The sequence below is a fragment of the Equus asinus genome, chromosome 10 (genome assembly GCF_041296235.1).
Source record: "Equus asinus isolate D_3611 breed Donkey chromosome 10, EquAss-T2T_v2, whole genome shotgun sequence".
NCBI classification, from domain to species: Eukaryota; Metazoa; Chordata; class Mammalia; order Perissodactyla; family Equidae; genus Equus; species Equus asinus.
Window position 1 is genome coordinate 48,688,105 of NC_091799.1, and position 19,050 is coordinate 48,707,154.

The following is a 19,050-nucleotide window of genomic DNA, read 5'->3' on the forward strand; positions in this document are numbered from 1 at the left end:
GTCCAGAATGTTTTACAGGGAAAAAACCTGAGAAATGTTAAGCATTTCTCCTGACAAGTACACAAAGCAGCTCTTGGTAAATGTTTCCACAGTGCCCAGGGCAGCCTGTGGCCACCTCCTCCACCCTCCTCAGGGTGAGGCCCTCCAATAACTTCTTCCTCCCAGGCCCCAGGGAAGCATGAGCATACTAGACAGCCTCATCTGAGGGATCTGCACAGTGAGTTATCCCAGGAATCCCGTGCCACCAGGGAGTCTGGATCCCTATAAAAGCCGGAAATCTTGCAGCACTGGCTTCCTTGCCACTGTGGCCATCGGAAAGTTTCCCTGGGCTCCCACGCAGCAGCAAAGGCTCCAGCTGTGGTCAGCAACACCTTTAGCAGGTCACTCAGGCCTAGGCTAGAAAGGTCATGAGAGAGCCCTGGAAACTAGCCATTCTAAGAAGTAACAGGAGTGACTCTCAAGCAACTATTAGTAGAGCTTTGCCCTCAAAAATGCATTTTTCTATGATCTCGCCAAAACACTGAGAGGACAGTTATTATCTCTAATGTTACAGCTGAGACAGAAAAATAGGAAATAGGAAGTGACTTGCTCAAGTTCTTCCAGATTTTCAGATTGAGCTACTGTAAGGACCCAGTTCTTCCTATTTCTAGTTTAGCTCTAAATTTTATTAGTAATAGAGATAATAGTACAAGGATAGAAACGACACTGGATATCGTGAATCAGCTCTGCATATACCAGCCTGGAGACCACATTTCCCACCAACCAGATGTCAGAAAACAAAGGTTCACAGGTGAGAAACACTGAAGCTTCTATGCCATCTTCTTTCTTCTTCTGCCTTGGAAGGTGCACTGGTTTGCTAGGGCTGCCATAACATAATACCACAGACTGGGTGGTTTAAGCAACAGAAATTTATTTTCTTACAATTCTTGAGGCTAGAAATCCAAGATCAAGGTGTCAGCAAGGTTGGTTTCTTCTGAGACCTCTCTCCTTGGCTTGTCAGATGGCCATCTTCTCTCTGTCTTCACATGATCTTCGGTGTGTCTGTGTCTTAATCTCTTCTTACAAGGACACCAGTCAGATTGAATTAGGGCCCATCCATAAGACCTCATTTTACCATAATTAGCTCCTTAAAGGCTCAGTCTCCAAATATAATCACATTCTGAGATCCTGGGTGTTAAGACTTCAACATATAAATTGAGGGAGGGGCCACTATTCAGCCCATAACAGGAAGAAAAGGTGAAATCAAGGTTTTGGTAGCATTAGGAATTTTTTTTTTAAAGATTGGCACAGCTAACAACTGTTGCCAATCTTTTTTTTCTTTTTCTTGCTTTTTCTCCCCAAACTCCCCCAGTACATAGTTGTATATTTTAGTTGTGGGTCCTTCCAGTTGTGGCATGCGGGATGCCACCTCAACATGGCTTGATGAGCAGTGCCATGTCCATGCCCAGGATCCAAACTGGCAAAACCCTGGGCCACCAAAGCGGGGCGCGCAAACTTAACCACTCGGCCATGGGGCCGGCCCCAGCATTAGGAATTTAAAAGAGAGAGGAAGAAAGGAGACAATCCAGATCCAGAAGCCAGGCATCCTGGTGTCTTCCTTTCCTTTGTAGGGAGCATTTGGAATAGAGTAGAAGATACATCCTGGCTGATGGCTTTAGAGAAAGAGAACTAGGCTAGTCTCAGCTTTCATCCCTGCTCTGGCCTGCTGCCTAACAGACATGGAGAACACAAGCAGGAGGACCATACGAGTCCTTTCTGGGTACTTCTGCTCTGTTCAGTGCAGATGGGAGTGGGAACGTTAGAAGGCCTTTGTTCACTTGTAAAGGAACATTTAAATTTTAATTTAAGGATACCACTATTATCACCACTCTGCTTCCTCTTTGGAATTTCTTTCTACCTAAGACTTTAGTTTTTACTGGAACAGCTGAGCTCCAAGAAATAACTAGATTTGTACATTGAAGGAGCAGAGAAGGAGAGACTGAGACTATCAGCCTTAGCAAGAACTGGCAGCTCAAGAGCGTGTTTTTATTACTGCCCAACTGGGCAGCTATTTACACACCCTATTAAAAAAACAAACAGCTTCAGAGCCAGCCCCATGGCTGAGTGGTTAAGTTCACACGCTCCAGCTTCAGTGGCCCAGGGTTTCGCTGGTTGGGATCCTGGGCGCAGACATGGCACTGCTCATCAGGCCGCACTGAGGCAGCATCCCACAGAGCACAACCAGCAGGACCTACAACTGGCACATACAACTATGTACTGGGGGCTTTGGGGAGAAGAAAAAAAAAGGATTGGCAACAGATGTTAGCTCAGGTGCCAATCTTAACACACAAAAAAAAGAAAAACAGCTTCTTATTGCTTCAGAGGCTCAGGTGATGTTGCCAGTTTCCCCAGAGACAGGCAAGAGACAGAGGAGAAAGAAGGGTTGCAGGTTAGGACACAATTAAGGCAGAATGTAGCACATTCAAAAGAGGTCCAGAGAAATTAAAAACGAGCAGGGCTGGGAGAAAATATTTGCAAATCCTATATTTGATAAGGGACTTCAATCCAGAATATATAAAGAACTCTTACAACTCAACAACAAAAAGACAAATAACCCAATTTAAAAATGATCAGAGGATCTGAACAGACATTTCTCCAAAGAAAATACATAAATGTTCAATAAGCAAATGAAAAGATACTCAACATTATGAGTCACTAGGGAAATGCAAATCAAAAACACAATGAGATACAACTTCACATCCACTAGGAGGGCTCTAAACAAAAAGACATAGATTAACAAGTGTTGGCAAGGATATGGAGAAAGTGGATTCCTCATACAACGTTGAAGGGAATGTAAAATGGTACAACCTATTTGGAAAACAGTCTGGCAGTTTCTCAAAAGGTTAAACATAGAGTTACTATATGACCCAGCAATTCCACTCCTATGTGTATACCCAAGAGAATTGAAAACATATGTTCACACAAAACTTGTACAGTAATGTTTACAGAAGCATTATTCCTAATAGCGAAAAGGTGGAAAAAATCCAAATGTCCATCAACAGATGAATATAAAAAAAATGCGGTATATCCATAAAACGGGATATGATTCCGCCATAAAAAGGAATGAAGTACTGATACATGCTGCAACAGAGATGAATCTTAAAAACATTATCTGATACGAAGGAAGCTGGATACAACAGGCCACATAACGTGTAATTTCATTTATATGAAATCTCCAAAATAGGCAAATCCATAGAGACAGACAGTAACTTAGGGTTACAGCAAAGCAGGGAATGGGAAGCGACTGATTGATGAGTATGGGGTTTCCTTTTGGGGTGATGGAAATGTTCTGGAATTAAATGATGGTGACAGCTGCACAACCTAGTGAATATACTAAAAAACACTGAATTGTACACTTTAGAACGGTGAATTTTACATTATATGAATTATATCTCATAAAAAGATATTTGTTACTCAAAAAAAAAAAGGGAACTAGCTTACTTTTCCTTTTTCAGTCCACTGAGGCGAAATGGCGTAGAAGTAGGACTGGATGAGAAGGCTGGAAGAGTACACAACACACAGATCTTTGTCTCTATTTCAGCTCAGAACAGTGAGAGGAAACAGAAGTGAACTTTGTGTGAGGAGAGGCAGAGCCATAGGCATGGGTGGCTATAAAGATGAAATTTGGGAATTAAAAAAATTTCTCAACCCAAAATGACCATAAGCAAGCATGCGTGTGACCTATCCTTTTTTTGGGATTTTTAGGCAGGAGAACCCTCCTCATTCCTCTCTGCAAAACAACTGCCTAGAATGAAAAAGGACTAGCTTCCCTACTCTACAGGCTTTTCATTCATCCTGTCTACAGATATTTACGCAGTGCCTAGTATGTGCACAACAAGACAGCTACCTTATCGTTCCCTCCCTTTGAAGATAAGTGAAACTCTTGCTCCTAATTCTTCTCCATTATAGAAGAGAAGGCTTTGCTTTCTCTTCTCTCTCAAGAGCCCAATCACATTTAGTGGGTTCAGGGTTAGTTTGAGGAGCATGAGAACAAAATATAGGATTAAAACAGGTTTTGAGAGATGATGTCTTTTCATTAGAACATGCTGAATTTGAGATGCTGATGGGACAAGTTAGTGTACAAACAGCAGTTAAAAATATGGATCCAGAGTTCAAGAGAGAGATCTGTGCTAGACACACATAGGATAGCAATCCACATACAAGTGATAGTTGGCATGATGAATGAGATTTCATAGAAAGAATGTATAGAGTTATATGGAAAGAGGATTGACGAAAGAACTTATTTAAGAAGTAAGCAAAGAGAGAAATCAGAAGAAAGATCAGAGAAGATCTAAGATGGTTTCTTAGATATCAAAACAGAAAGGAGTGCCCAGGAGTGTCAAAGACTGCAGAGAGGTCTAATAAGACAAAGACTTAAAAGCAACCATGAGATTAGGTAGCTATGAGCCCAGTGATGACTTTCTCAAATGCAGTTTTAATGAAATCACTTGAGACAGACTTTCCTCAAGTGTATTCTTTGGAAAATGAGTCCTATAGGATGCTTCTCCAAAATAGAGTTTTATGGTCAAAAAAGTTTATGATAATGCTGTGCATATTATATTCCCCTCTTGAAGAATCACAAGCCTAAGTATATTCAAGCTTCTGAGAAGTCCTACAATAAAGCAATCTGTTGGTGTTTCACTCTATTGGAACTTGACATTTCCTAAATTTCTTTGACCATGGAACTCTTTATCACATGATAAAGAACATGTTAACAGTTCTAGAAACTGGAGTCCTATGGAACACACTTTGGAAAACAGAGTTCTAAGATTATGGTAGTAGAAAATAGTGTTAAGAACACAGGCTCTGGAGTTAAAAAAAAATCTAGATTTGAATCCAGTTCTAATTTTTACCAGCTAGGTGACCCTGGACAAGTTTCTTTCTTTCTCAATTTCAGTTTCCTAATCTATAAAATGGGCCTAATAACATAAGCCTAATTCATAGAACTATTGTGAGGAATCCATTTGGGTAATGCACGTAAAGCACTTACAGTGATAGAGTATTCAATAAATGTAGCGATGACAATGATGATGACTATGGCAACAGTTGAGATTAAAAGGAAAACTCATGTAAGTACTAAAGTTTTCAATGAATGAATGGGAAGTTATGGAAAAGTTGGGATCTAATTGCAACAAGGAAGGTAGGTGTGAGCATAGGTTATGTGAGGATCTAGAAATGGCCTGGAAGTGGCAGAGGGAGCCAGAAAAAATCAACCCTCACTTCTGACTCAGTGATACAAGGGGCATAAGAAAAGCATAGTCTCCCCCAAAAAGGGCTTTAGCAAACAGCCAGGTTTCAGTCAGAAGGGAATGCATTGGTTCTGGTATCAGATATCAGGTAAGGACCCCCCCAGTTTGCCAAAAGGCAGAAGGGGCCTGTTGGGAGCAGCAGTTAGGGCCCTCACCCGAGAGGTCTCTCCAGTTTGTGAAGCAGTAGTAGGGCCTATTCTTGGGTAGGTCTTGCCTGAAGTTTGAAGAGGGATTCTAAAAGCTGTGGTTAAGACAAGCCTGGAAGTATTTAGGCGTATTACAGCATATGCATTCCAACATTGTGGTAGTAGAAAATATTAGAAACAACTTACAGATCCATCAATAGAGGACAGAGTATAAAAATTATAATACATCCACAGGAAGAAATACCATGCAGCTACTAAAAACACTGCAATAGCTCCATTTGTCCTAATAAGGAAAAATCTCTAAGATAAAATAGTAAATGAAAAAAGATAAAGGACAATACGTCTAATATACACATGCATGCATATGCACTCACACGCACCTGTAAATGCATAGGTCATCTCTGGACCAATTTACAAGACACAGGTAACAATGAGATGAAGGAGATGGGGACTGGAGGCCCGAAAGTCTGAAGTAGAAGGGAAACTGCATTATCCATGCCGTTTTTGTATAATTTTATATTTTTACATTTATGACCTACTCAAAACATTTAGTTTTTTTTTTTTTAAGTGTTACAGTAGCAATGGTTAGTGAAAGGGCTGAAAGACTGTGAGAAAAAGGAGGGATAACTGGTGGTCTCCACGAGGGCAAAGAGTTGAAGTAGTGGAAGTTAAGACAGTCAGCCATAAGCAGAGCAAAATCCTAGAGTTTAAAAGTATCGAAAGAGTGCTTTCCTGGTGCAACTAAGTCTGACAGATGGGATCCTCAAGGGCCTTCCCCTTAAGCCTCATCATTTTTTCCCCAAGGGAAATCCCTTTCTCAGGGTTTCAAAAATAGCATAAGGAGGAGGTTTCTTTGCTTGGGACAGAGTCACAAGAAAGAACAGAACTTTGCAGGAGAGAGCTGATTTGTTCTGTCTTAACAATCTTCCCTGAGAAAATGCTGACCCATCTCTCAGGCTGACCAGCTGCAATCTTGGATCTCCTGGGACTGCTGCATTAAACATGGGCCTTCTAATCTACTTGTTCAGTTCTAGCTCTGCTTACTAAGTCTCTCCTTCTTCAGCTTTCTTTAGCAACCTAAGAGTTTCTGTCAAGGCTTCCTCACGGCCTACCTCCATGTCTTCTCCTTCACTGTCCCTTCCACCTGGAACACCCACCCACCTGCTGCCACCGCAGTCTCCATTTCTAGAGCTAAAAGTCTCACTTCCTCCCCCAGATTTTTCTGCAGCTAAGCCAAATAAGGTACAGAATCATAGCCATTCCACCCACACTACCAACATTACTGTCTCAACAGCACTAGCAATGTCATCAAACACTTATTACATATGCCAGGTACTCAGCCAGCCCAGATAGAGAGAGGGCCTATATGACCTCTTCCCTCAAGTTGCTGACAATTTTATAGGAAAGGGCATAAGGCTAGCAAGGTTCCCATGGCAGTTCCTCAAAGTCTGTTGAACGCAGTACCAACTAAAGAAGTATAAATGACCCATAAACTTATGGAAAATATTCAAATCACAAATAATCAAAGAAATGCTAACTAAAACAAGAGGATACCATTCTTCTGCCAAATTAACAAAAATTTTATAAAATGATAATAATGTTGAAGAGGCACATTCAAATACTAAAAGTACAATTGGAAAAACTTTTCTGAAAACACATGTAGAAGTTTGTCAGAAGTCTTTGGGGCCAGCCCTGTGGCCGAGAGGTTAATTTTGCGCTCTGCTTCGGGAACCCAGGGTTTAGCCAGTTTGGATCCTGGGTGTGGACATGGCATCGCTCATCAAGCCATGCCAAGGAGGCATCCCACATGCCACAACTAGAAGGACCCACAACTAAAAACATACAACTATGTACCGGGGGGCTTTGGGGAGAAAAAGGAAAAATAAAATCTTAGAAAAAAAAACACAAGTCTTTAAAAGATACATATATATACACTCTAACTCAGTAATTTATTTGAATCTACTTTGAGACAGCTAAGCTAAAGAAATAATGAGAAACGAAAACACTTATGCATGATGATGCTCAACACAGCATTATTTATAATAGTAAAGAAACAAGAAGAATTGTTATGGAACATCTACATGATGGAATATTATTAATCTATTAATAATCATTAAATCATGTTTTAGAAAAACATTTAATAACCCAGAATAGCGCTCACAAAAACAATCAAAGTGAGAAAATTTAAAAACCCACACATAGTATGGTCAAAATTCAGTAACTTTCTATTTCTGTATATAAAAACTATATAAGAAAACATAGCTGATGTTAATAGTAATATTTTGCTGCCAATGGCTTTAGGTGCCAGGTCTAGGGAAAAAGAAAAAATAGGATTAATTAACAGAAAATGAAGCACATGGAGACTTATGTGAAAATGCTGACAGGCTTTTCTGGCTAGTTAAGCATCCATAAAAAGTTGGCTTAACACTCCACCAGATTCTGTATTGGGCTCTAGGACACCAGCAATAAAAAGCATAGCAGCATTCAAGGATCTTACAAGTACACAGAAAGGACAAACATAACAGTAAACAACTAACTCTTACATCATGGTAAATGCCACCTAGAAAAAGTATGCACAGTCTGGAAGCTTTACCCAAAACACTGACACCTGACTGGGGTTTGAAAGATGTGAATGAAAAGTCAGCTAGGTGGAGAAAGAGAAAGAGTATTCTATGCATGGAAAACAGCAAGTGCGAGCTCTCTGAGATTTTGAAAAATAATTCTATACGTTGGCAGTGTTGACTAAACAAAGTAGCAGAAAGAGGTAAGACTGGAAAGGCATAATAGGGTCTGCATGAGTGCTTTTCAAATTCTTTTTGTGAAAGATCTGGTCTTTTACTCCCAATACATCATGGACTGGTATTTTTGATCTATACCCTGTTCAGCTGTACGACGATCAATTCAAATTGCCTCTAAGTGCTCACTTTCATTTTCAGTACTTATTTCATCAAAGACTAGAAACAAACAGTTCCTGGATGATGCTGGTCCATGGACCACACTGTGAGTCACACTGAGCTAGATTATAAAGGTTTTATTTTATCATGAATGCAACGTGGGAACACTGAAGTTTTTTTTTTTTCTGATTTCCTCTTTTTAAATCATAGTTTCACTAAATAACTTACAATCCTAAGAGAAAGGTACTACTATTCTCCCCATTTTCTGGATTAGGAAAATGTAGTTCGTTAAGGTTTAAAAACTTTCTCACAATGACACACTGAGAAAAAATACAGGAAAGTCATATCATACACAAGAGTTAATTTCCCTGAAACAATAAAAAGCTCCTAAGAATCAAAACCTCAATAGAAAAAATGGGCAAAGAATATGAATTCATTGAAGAGAAATACTGATAGCTTTTACTTACATGAAAATATGCTTAACTTTACTGATGATAAGATATGCAAACTTAAACTCTACTCAGACACCACTGCTTAGCAGACTAGAAAAATCCAAAAGTTTCACAAGTCACTCTATTAGTAGGTTTGAGAAGAAAAAAGCATCCTCGTGACATTACAAGTAGGAGTATAAATTGGTGCAATCTCTATGGAAGGCAGATACCCTTGGGGTTAGTCATTAAAGCAGTTCACAAATACCCTTCTCTATCTCTTTCAAGGTATACCGTATTGCTCACTTCAAGTTAGATATGGTTATATGATTTGTTTTAGCAGGGAAATGTGAGTAAAAGCGACATATTGTATCTTTTGGGCAGAAGTTTTAAGAGCCAGAGTGCAATTTGCTTTGTTCTCTTTCATTTGTTATCTTTTTTTTCCCTCCACCATCAACCCTGGCAATGTTCTAGATGCTGGCTGCTCCATCAGTCTGGACTGCAGAGAGAAGACAAGTTAACGCAGAATTCCTTACCATGTAGGATAAGAAGCAGCAGGAGCAAAATAAAGCCTTGTTGTTTTAAGCTACTGACAAATGGAGGACAATCTGGCAATGCTTATCAAAATCACAAATGTATATCCCCTCAGATATACCTGACACACGCAAAATGACATACGTAAAAGGTACTCATTTGTGACATGGTTTGTTACAGCAAATGACTGGAAACAATCAAATGAACATCAAGAGAAGAAGAATTAAATACTTGCAGTACATTCATACAGTGGAATATTATGCAGCTGTTAAAAAGGAAAAATTCTCTTAGAGCTAATATGGAAGGATCTCCAAGTGAGAAAGCAAGATGTTCTCAGTGTATATAACATACACTCTTTGGCAAAAAAAAAAAAAAAAAAAAAAAGTGGAGGAGATTAGAATATATGTTTATATTTGCTTGCACTTGCATAAAGAAATTCTAGAATAATAAAGAAGAAACTAACAAAAATTATCATCTTGAGGCAGACCGTTAAGGGATAACTAGGTGGAATTTCAAACTACTCAGGAAAAAAAAAATCCTTGGTGCTGCACTTAACTTCTTACTGCCTTACAATCTCAATCAATCTGCCAGCAAATCTTAAGTATAAATGGTATACTTCTGCCTCTATCTCTGTTACCAGATCCTTCTTTCAACTCTGACTTATCTTTCTCCTCTTGGGCACATCTAATCAGGTTCCAGTTACATCATCTGTGTTAAGAATATATTTATTGTTGTTCTCTTATTCAAGTAAGTAGCAATGGTTCTTACTCACTCTTAAATAAGCCATGCTTTTCTCTAAATGATTCCAAGCTTTGGCAATTGTTTTTAGCTATTCTTTTTGAGAAACTCTGAATTGCCTCTTTAAAAAAATTCACAACAAACTATGTCTGCTCTAATATATTCTTGTTTTCTCACAGAACTTTTCTTTTACATGAGATTATTTACTTTACTTTCCTTTATAAGAATCACAAGGCTTTTAGCTCTGAAAAATTAGAAATGAAAAATTAATAAGTATTATGACATTGACTCCATAAACGTTCACTTTAAATGTTTATCTCATGTCACTCGAGATCAAGACTCCCAATTTATGATCACACAGCCCTATCCATAGAAATTTTCTTAGCATACATCTCTCAATATATGTAGTTTATTCACTTGAAAATTATATACTAGTTCTATTAATATATTCATTACATTACAAAAATTAAAATGCAAAAAGCATAAAAAGAAAAACATTTAAGATTTATTAATGATACAAAAAATATTTTTGCTGTCACTAAAAACACTAGCAGTAGTAATAATATTTTTAGTGAAAGCAACGTAATATAATATGCCTCATTATTTTTTAAATCTTGGCTTAATATTTTGTTGTAGAATGCTTTGAAGGTCTGCTTCCACATTCAATTATTTCAGTACTTGGTTTTCATAGCTGTCATAGCTGAAAACGATACTGATACCTCAAATAAAGATGTACAATTGGTTGCTACAAACCAATTATTCAAAGATTTTGTTGAAATTTGACTAATATGTTTTCATCTTCTCTGACGTCTTAAAAAAATCATAAATATTTTTAACAAGTTCACATCTCACTGAAAATTTTCATTAGAAAGATTTTTTAATATGTTAATAGTCTCTTTCCAAGATTTTACAACATGCAGTTAGAAATTCCTATAGGTAACACTGTTTCTGATAACAATATACACACACACAAAAGAAAGTATTTCCAGACATTTTTATTTTCCAAAGCAGCTATCTTTGCAATCATTATTGAAACATTGTCTTCTCCCTAAAGGGTCAAATTAACAGGGCTTCTATGAAGCTAGGACAATTTGAGCATCAAAATAAATAATAGTAATGGATTATAACTCAAGTGATAAATTAGGAATCCATGAGCCCATACTGATATAATAAAATTGAGAAAAGGAAAATCTTTTCCTTACAGAACAATGCCAACTATTGAATGTAGAAAGAATAATGGAAGTAGAAAGTTACCGTCTTGCAACCACCATTAGCAGTGGTAGATTCAGACAGGAGTCATCAATGGACACTTAGATGGTAGGTAGAGCTTTCATGAGGAAGAAGATACTGGCATAGTCTCAGAGTATTGCACCGCAAAAGGAAAAACGGTGCCTTCACAGTGGAGAAATCTGGCCAATACAAACCTAACTAGGTGATTAAGGTTAACACCACAAGGGGTAGGACAGGTTGCCATCTTATACTTTCTGATGCAATTCACTAAAAATAGCCCAGCATCATTTTTGCATAGTTCTTGCCAAGAGAACATGGCCTGAGTCTGGACATGAGGAAAAATTGGACAGACTCAAAATGAAGAACATGCCACAAAATGAAAGGTCTGCATCATCTGACAAATATCAGAAAGACTGAGGAACCTTCCCGATTCAAGGAGACATGACTACCAAATGCAACACATCAGCCTGAATAGTACCTTGGACCGGAAAGGAAAAGAGACATTGTTGGGACAGCTGGCAAAATTGGCATGGGGTCTTGATGACGGTGTTGTCATTGTTGATTTCATGATTTGGATGTTTATATTGTGAGTGGCCTTGTTTTCTGGGAAACACAAACAGGAGTATTTAGGAGTGACAGATCATCATGTCTCCAATTTTCTCTCAAATGGTTTAGAAAAAGATTAATCATAATGGATTGAGGGTGATGAAGCAAGTGTGGCAAAATGTCAACAACTGGAGCATCTTGGTGAGGAGGATATGGGAGTTCTTTAATACTACTGTTTTGGTAACTTTTCCGTAAGTTTGAAATTATTTCAAAATAAATTTTTTAAAATGTGTTAACACAGGTGAGCATGCTTGCATTTTTAACATCTGCCAAGTATTATACTACTGACAGCCATTTGTCATCATTTAAAGATGTCCTTTCTGCCTGAAGACTATCTACTGACACACAGATAAGGACATTTCAAACTTTCAACACTAAAAATGAAAAATATTTCTATTTTTACTTTTTTACATTGTTTCAGATCTTAACGAGTTGATGCTTTGGGCCTTAAATTGGGGAAGCCCATAGAAATTTCTGGCCCTGTATAGGTCAGTCAGTGGTACTTGAACTGGCTGGCCAAGGGAGATAACAACTGATCCTAAAAGGCCTTGAAATAGACCCCTGACCTAAGATCAAAATAAAATGGCCCCAAGGTTATAAGGGTACTGAAAATAGCACTTAACTTTACCTTTACCAGGATCACAACCTAGATCTATCTAATTTCCATTAATCAGCACAGCAGGAAGCCCACCTCCTAAGGCTTGAGCTTACTCGTCATGAATTCCCAGAAGCACACTGTAAGAAGATGACTAATCACTGACTGTGTCTTCAGCACCATATGTCTCCCAATTTCAAAGGAAAAGTTGTCCCAACTAAGTACTAGATTAACAGATTTCCTACCTCCTGCAGCTGGAGTCGAACCTTGGTAACTGCTCGGATCCAGTGCCCTCTGGCTTGGGTAAATGGCAAAGGTGCATTCTCCTCGGGAAAACTTCTAACAAAGAAAAGAATGTTCGTTAAAAATAGACCAGGCCACAAGGTGACAGTACTGAAGGCAAAACTGCCAAATATCTAAAATGAAATGGTTTGTATTCATGCCTATGCTTGTTTAGTGATTCAGGCCACTAAAACAGCATAGTCCTGAATATCCAATGTGCAAAAAATTCCTCTCTAAAATGACAACTCCTTTTAGCTTTTCATCTGTTCCCTCTCTTCTTCCCCCTTTTAAAACTCACACAATGAGACAGCTCACTGGGACAGTCAGAGATCAGGATACTAGAAGTAATGGCAAGGGCCCTGAGTCAATGTCTAGCACTGAAACTACGCACAGAGGTATGGAGCAACACTCTCACCTTATCTCTTGAGACCACCAGTCTCTACATAGCACCCTTAGGGCAGAATTTTGTTCCTGCAAGCCCTTCCTGCTCCACTAAGTATTTTGGAAAGCTTACCAATTCCTAGACTACCTCCAATGTCCTAAGAGAAAAAAGTATGGCCCTTCCTGTCCTGATCCTGTTCCTTGAGCTGCTTCAGGAACACCCTCAGTGAAATGAAAAATAAATGTAACAAGGCAGCTTTGAGACAAAAACACTCCTCTATATTACAACAAGTCATCATCTGGGTTCTTAACTGTGCAATAGTGGTTAATTCTTGGTGATAATGCTTCTCCTCTCTCCCATTAGGGTCTACTGCCAAGGCAGCAAAGAAGTGTCCACCAGCCAGACATGTAAAATATATGCTAGGCTCTGATGCCATCTGACTGGCTCAATTGTTTTAAAACACTTGTGGGCACTTCTGGCCAAGGTAGAACTGGACTCCACTTGTACAGCTAGGATCTGAGAGGACACAGCTAGTAAAAACGGATAAATACTTGTGCTGGGCACTTCTGCTACTCTACCAAGAATTCTACCCAGACAACAGTATCTGCCAAGTCTAAGGTCTACAAATAGCCATCTTTCAGTGGGTTGTCAATCCAGTAAAAAAAGCTGGTCCAGAGCTCAGTCTCCTGACGTCTTCTCTATTAGATGAACCATCAGAGACGGCTCAAAATCAGGAACAAGTAAGAAGAGAAAGTAAGTTTGTATTGTCAATGGTGAGGTAGATGTACCAACCATTCTCTAACTTTTACCAGGTAATCAGCATTCACTGCTCTCTCCAGGGGAAATCTGACAATATCTGAAGACATTTTTGATTGTCACAGGTGATGGTTGCAACTGGCATCTAGTGTGTAGAGGCCACGGATGCTACTATACATCCTACAATGTATACAATAGGTCCCCATAACAAACAGTTATGTGATCCAAAATGTCACTAGTGCCAAGACTGAGAAATCTTGCTCTGTCCCAACCTATCAGCAACTCTACTGACCAATTTTGCTCACTAAATAACAGTACACAAACTCCGTACTAAGCTTTATTATAAGACTGTTAAAAGGACAAGTTTAAAATTTCTCTTCTTATAACTACCAATTGTAAGACACACTACTAGGCCCTGGGGAGGCTGAAGGGTGGGTTAGCTCTGGCTTCTAAACCAATTCTTTCTTAAGTCTGTCCTGGTTTTCTCAGCCAGGGGGAAAAAAATGTTCACAAAAGAAGTTTAAACATTAGTAGGGCTGGGAAGCCTATTTCACTCAAAGTAGCTCCTTTGAATGAAAGGAGGCTGCCATATGTAGGGTCAACTAGTAAGCCAAGAACAGCAGACAGACTCAAGAAAGCCTGGTACACTGCAGCTATCTACAAAGAACCCAAGTGTTCCTCAGAGAGCCTCAAAATATCTTGGGAATTACATCAAAAAACAAAGGAAACAGTGCAGAGCTAAGCCTCAGTATCCTGATCACCACCGTACCCAGCTATAGGGAAACAAATGAAAAGCACTTATGCTGAGCAATACTTCAGGGCAAGTACTGAGGAAACCATGTGAGCTCCTCAAGGCAGCCATCACCTACCTCTCCTGGGGGCCTAGGACGTGGTCTTTGTGTAGCACCAGATCTGGGGGAGGATGGGTTGTGACATCTTTTATCTCATTGAGTTCACGTGCTCTCCCCTTTTCTTCTTCACCTGTCACTTCCAAAGCTTTCTCTTGTTCTCCAAAACCCACTTGGCCGTCTCTGGAGAAGCTGCCAGAGCTGTGGCAGGAATGAATTGAGTCCCTCTCCCGATGGTCATCTTCTTGTTCATGACAGTGGTCTAGCTCACTCAGCTGAGAGCTTTCTTGACTCACGCTACAGGAGGAGCCATACCTACTACTGCTGGTGGGGCTGTGAGAATGAGAGGAAGAAGGATGAGTAAATAAATGCAAACTAGGGATTAGGGAAAAAGTAATGGATACATCGAGGAAATAATGATTATATCAGTGGCAAGGATCACAAACAGGAGGTTCCTGGGAAGAAAGGACCAAACTTCACAATCTAGAAGAACTAATCTATTCAGCAGAACCACAACAGGGAAAAAAAACAAAACATACTGGGTCTTCCAACAGCACTTAACCTCAACCCTGCAGTTCACTTTGAAGAATACTTTATCTTGTTTTGTTTTTTTGTTTTTTGGGGTTTTTTTTTTCTACTGTTTCTCCCCAAATCCCCCCATTACATAGTTGTATACTCTAGCTGTGCATCATTCTAGTTGTAGCATGTGGGACACCACCTCAACGTGGCCTGACAAGCAGTGCCATGCCTTCTCCCAGGATCCGAACCAGTGAAACCCTGGGCCACCAAAGCAGGGCGCATGAACTTGACCACTTGGCCACAGGGCCGGCCCAGAATACTTTATCTTAATGTGATATTCGTAAGTAGGATTAAGGATTATTAAAACAGCCTAATGTTTATGCCTAAGTTCTTTACTCAGACTCCTAAACAAACGTGCAGTGGCTGTAATTTAAGTTTTCTAATTTCCACAAAGTAAAAATGGATGGGTGAACTCTATTCCCTTTTCCTATTATTTGTTAAATTGAGGTCGCCTTTTCTTCCTCTACAAGTGTACATGTGCATGCCTGTTCCATAGGATGAGAAAGGAGAGTGGGCACGTTCCTTCAATTATCTCTCGGGTATCTACACAATGAGGTAATTGGGAGACGGAGGCTAGGACCAAGAAATTCCTCAGGGCAATGGTCTCATTGACATGAATGTTACAACAATATTCCTGGAAGCATAGGGAGTGTCCCAAAGATGAATTTGCCCATGTGTAACTAAGTTTCTCTTAGGATATGCCTTGGTTTTGGATAAAGTGGACAAAGTTCAACTCCAGGATCTGGGTCAGGGCCATATTAATGCATTTCTGTACCTGAAGAGAGGTCAGCCCAACCCTTTCTCAGTCACCTGAATTCCCATATCCAGAAAAGAAATTTATTCCCTACTCTGAGAGAGAGTAGCTGCAGCAGAGAAAGTGGCAGCGAATCGTAACCAGAAAGAAGAGCAGTATCCAGAAGTTACTCCCTTGAGCAATATACTGAATTTAAGGGATTCAGTCCTATTCAAGATAGAGGGACTTGGTGATGACCTACAAGATCTATCCCAGCCCATTTGGATAGTTCCATCCCAAATCAGAGGCCCTCGTTTTACTTCTGGTATCCTGCTGGAACGGCTGCATGCCAAAGGACAAGGAATTTTCCTGCCGCAGACTCAAGCCTTTAACTAAAAGGCTTACGTTTGCTCTTGGACAAATGAAGATAAATCATTGTTGTTTTCCAGTGACATTTTCCTTATAGTTCCTCCCAATTACCTGGTATTTTCAGGCTGATTCCTGATTCTTCAGCCCATAGCAGCAGGATAAGTACCAGGTCACTGTTCTAAGTAGTTCCCAACACACATACACACATGCGTGCATACACACACATAATCTCCAAAGCCCTTGACCAGCACTTTTGGACAGGTTTGGGTCAGAGGTCCAGGCAGCATTCTTAAACTGCACTGTATGATGCTTCTTCTTAGGGAAAATAATAGTATCCTTTGCAGACAGATCCTGAACAATGCTCCAGACTAAAGAACTACAGCAAACAATAGCCCTGAGCTCCATGAGACTGCTCAAAGCACTTATTCTCAAGGGTAGTTAAAGGCAGAGACTGGAAGCAGTTATGCAAATCCATGTGGAATAGGACACAGAATATAGATCACCCCAAGCCATCCCTCGCACTTTGTATTTTACTTAATACCCTCATTGCCACTGAAGAAAGCGTCTTAGAAGACTTGGAAAAGCAAAGCAAAGTAGGTCTCTCTCAGCTATTACAGATATAAGTGCCAAAGGCCCAAGGAAGCACCCTAGCCTATCATGTGGTTCCAGTTAACCTAGGCCACTCAGCCCCTTGCAGCCTCTTCTTGCTCTCCCCTCTCCATACCACATTATACGAGGCAGAGCAAACCAGAGTGAGTAAATCTCAGGGCCCAGCTTTTAAGCAGAAAGTTCCCTGTTCCACTAAATAAATTACATTTGGCACTATAGAAAAGGGAAAGGACGAAAACACCCACACATTATTTCTTGTTACTTAGCCCCTAATTAACATGAAGCTCAAGTGCCAGGAAAGACACAGTAATGATAAAAAGCAGGCTATGATTAATCTACCACTAAGTCATTGCATCATAAATGGTCAATTCCTTAAAATCATTTATGATGCTTTAGTTGAAAACAGGCCTTTTGCTGGTCTCTGGTTCCTTGATGCCATGCGGAGTAACTGGCTGCTGTACATTTGAAACAGAGTCAGTGCTAGCAGGCACTGCCTCCTCCTCTTGTGTTTCTGGCTGGTGAAGTAGCTCAGAGACAGTGCAGTGCTCTTCCTCATGACTCCCTGAAGGACAGGTGGGGTCTGAGAGGTTGCCTTTGGTACCCAAGTCTTGTCCAGACGCTGAGATTTCCTGCTGGTTTTCCACTTCTCCAGGCACTGAAAGCCCATGAGCACATAAACTTGGCTTGGCTGCTAGCAGCTCAGAGGTCCTGGAGGGCTGAGTAGAGACCTTAGCTGACTTAGCACTGGCCTCAGACATTTGAGAAGATTCCAAAGCTCTGTCAGCCTCACTGGAGTTAAGGTCCTGATCATTGCTGATAACCAAAACTGGAGAGGAGAATTCTGCAGGCATTTGTTCAGGGCCCCCCTTGTTTTCCTTTGGCCATGGGAATGAAAGATCCAGCTTCTTTCCAAATTTTAGTTTTGGATCACTTGTTACTATACTCCCTTTCCCCTCACTACTTCCTTCAAATAGAATTGACATCTTCTTAAAACTGGACGTTAAACCAGTTTCTGCTGCTCTACTGCCAGAGCGGGAAGGCGGAGAAAAAAAAGAGCTCAATGGTTTCCCACAGCCAGTAGCAGAGGATGGGAAATGGAGCTTTGGCCAATTGGTCATACTGGGGATCTCAAAGCGAGGCCTTGGCTGCTCTGTTTCCTGGGGGACTGCAGGTGGATCTTTCTGGGCATCAAGTATCCCATAACTTTCTTTGGCACAAAGCACAGGTTCCTCCAGCAGAGGGTGAGAAAGATCCCCTTGGGTTTCTAGTGTGGCACTCCGGCCGACACTTGCCTCATTGAACAGTGTAGTATTGGTTTCTAGTGAATTGGCTGCCTGTAGCTCCAAGAAATCTTGGTTTGTGGATGCAGATTGCTTAACTGGCTTTGGCTCAAGAGGAAGAGGTGGCTGAATTAGAGGAGAAAGCTCTTTGGCAATCCAGGTAGGATCTGGTTGCAACTGTACTGGCAATGAAACATGCTCTGCTTCCAATGATGCCTCTGTATCTGTACCCCGCAACGTCCCCATGTCTCCTTCATCATTCAGAGACAATAGTTCTTGCCCCATATTGTCCCCTGAGAGAGAAGATGCAGCCCCAATTGTTTCAGAACTTTGGATTTCTAGAATATTGTCAGAAATATTATTGTTTTCCATTTCAGTTGTTGGTTTAGGATCACCTATCAAGGTCTCTGAGTGTGATTTTGCACTAACTACAGTCATTCTACAGTCACTGAGAGCAGATTCTGAATTCAGTGCTGCAGGGGCAGCTTCTCTCCACAAATTTTCTGAAGTTAGTGATCTTACAGCATCTCTGGGACTATCATTTTGAAGCCTAGCAGTAGCTGGGATAGATGATTCTTGTTGGTATGTCTCTGGTTTGGGACTTTTGAAAATTCCAAATAGCTCACCTTTGAGGGGCTGAGATGATGCACCAGAAGAAAGAGAGAAAAAGGAGTTTTTCTTTGGAGGTTTAGGAGAGGAGAAAAGTCCAGAGAATGTTTTGGGAGGTTCAACTAAGCACCCAGAGAAAGATTT

The 19,050-nt window shown here is 40.2% G+C and overlaps 1 protein-coding gene across 13 annotated transcripts in view; it reads right to left on the minus strand.

Annotated features, from left to right (window-relative positions):
* UNC13B (unc-13 homolog B) overlaps window positions 1-19,050 on the minus strand; it is a 209,262-nt gene that overhangs the window by 74,063 nt on the left and 116,149 nt on the right. For 9 of the 13 annotated variants that reach the window (XM_070519238.1, XM_070519237.1, XM_070519236.1 and 6 more), the window contains 2 exons: window positions 14,749-15,060; window positions 12,705-12,798 (listed from right to left, as the gene is read on the minus strand). In XM_070519238.1, the coding sequence (XP_070375339.1) occupies window positions 12,705-12,798; window positions 14,749-15,060 (406 nt within the window). The remainder of the gene's footprint in view (window positions 1-12,704; window positions 12,799-14,748; window positions 15,061-19,050) is intronic. The other 4 variants (XM_070519235.1, XM_070519234.1, XM_070519230.1 and 1 more) reach the window with 1 other exon arrangement.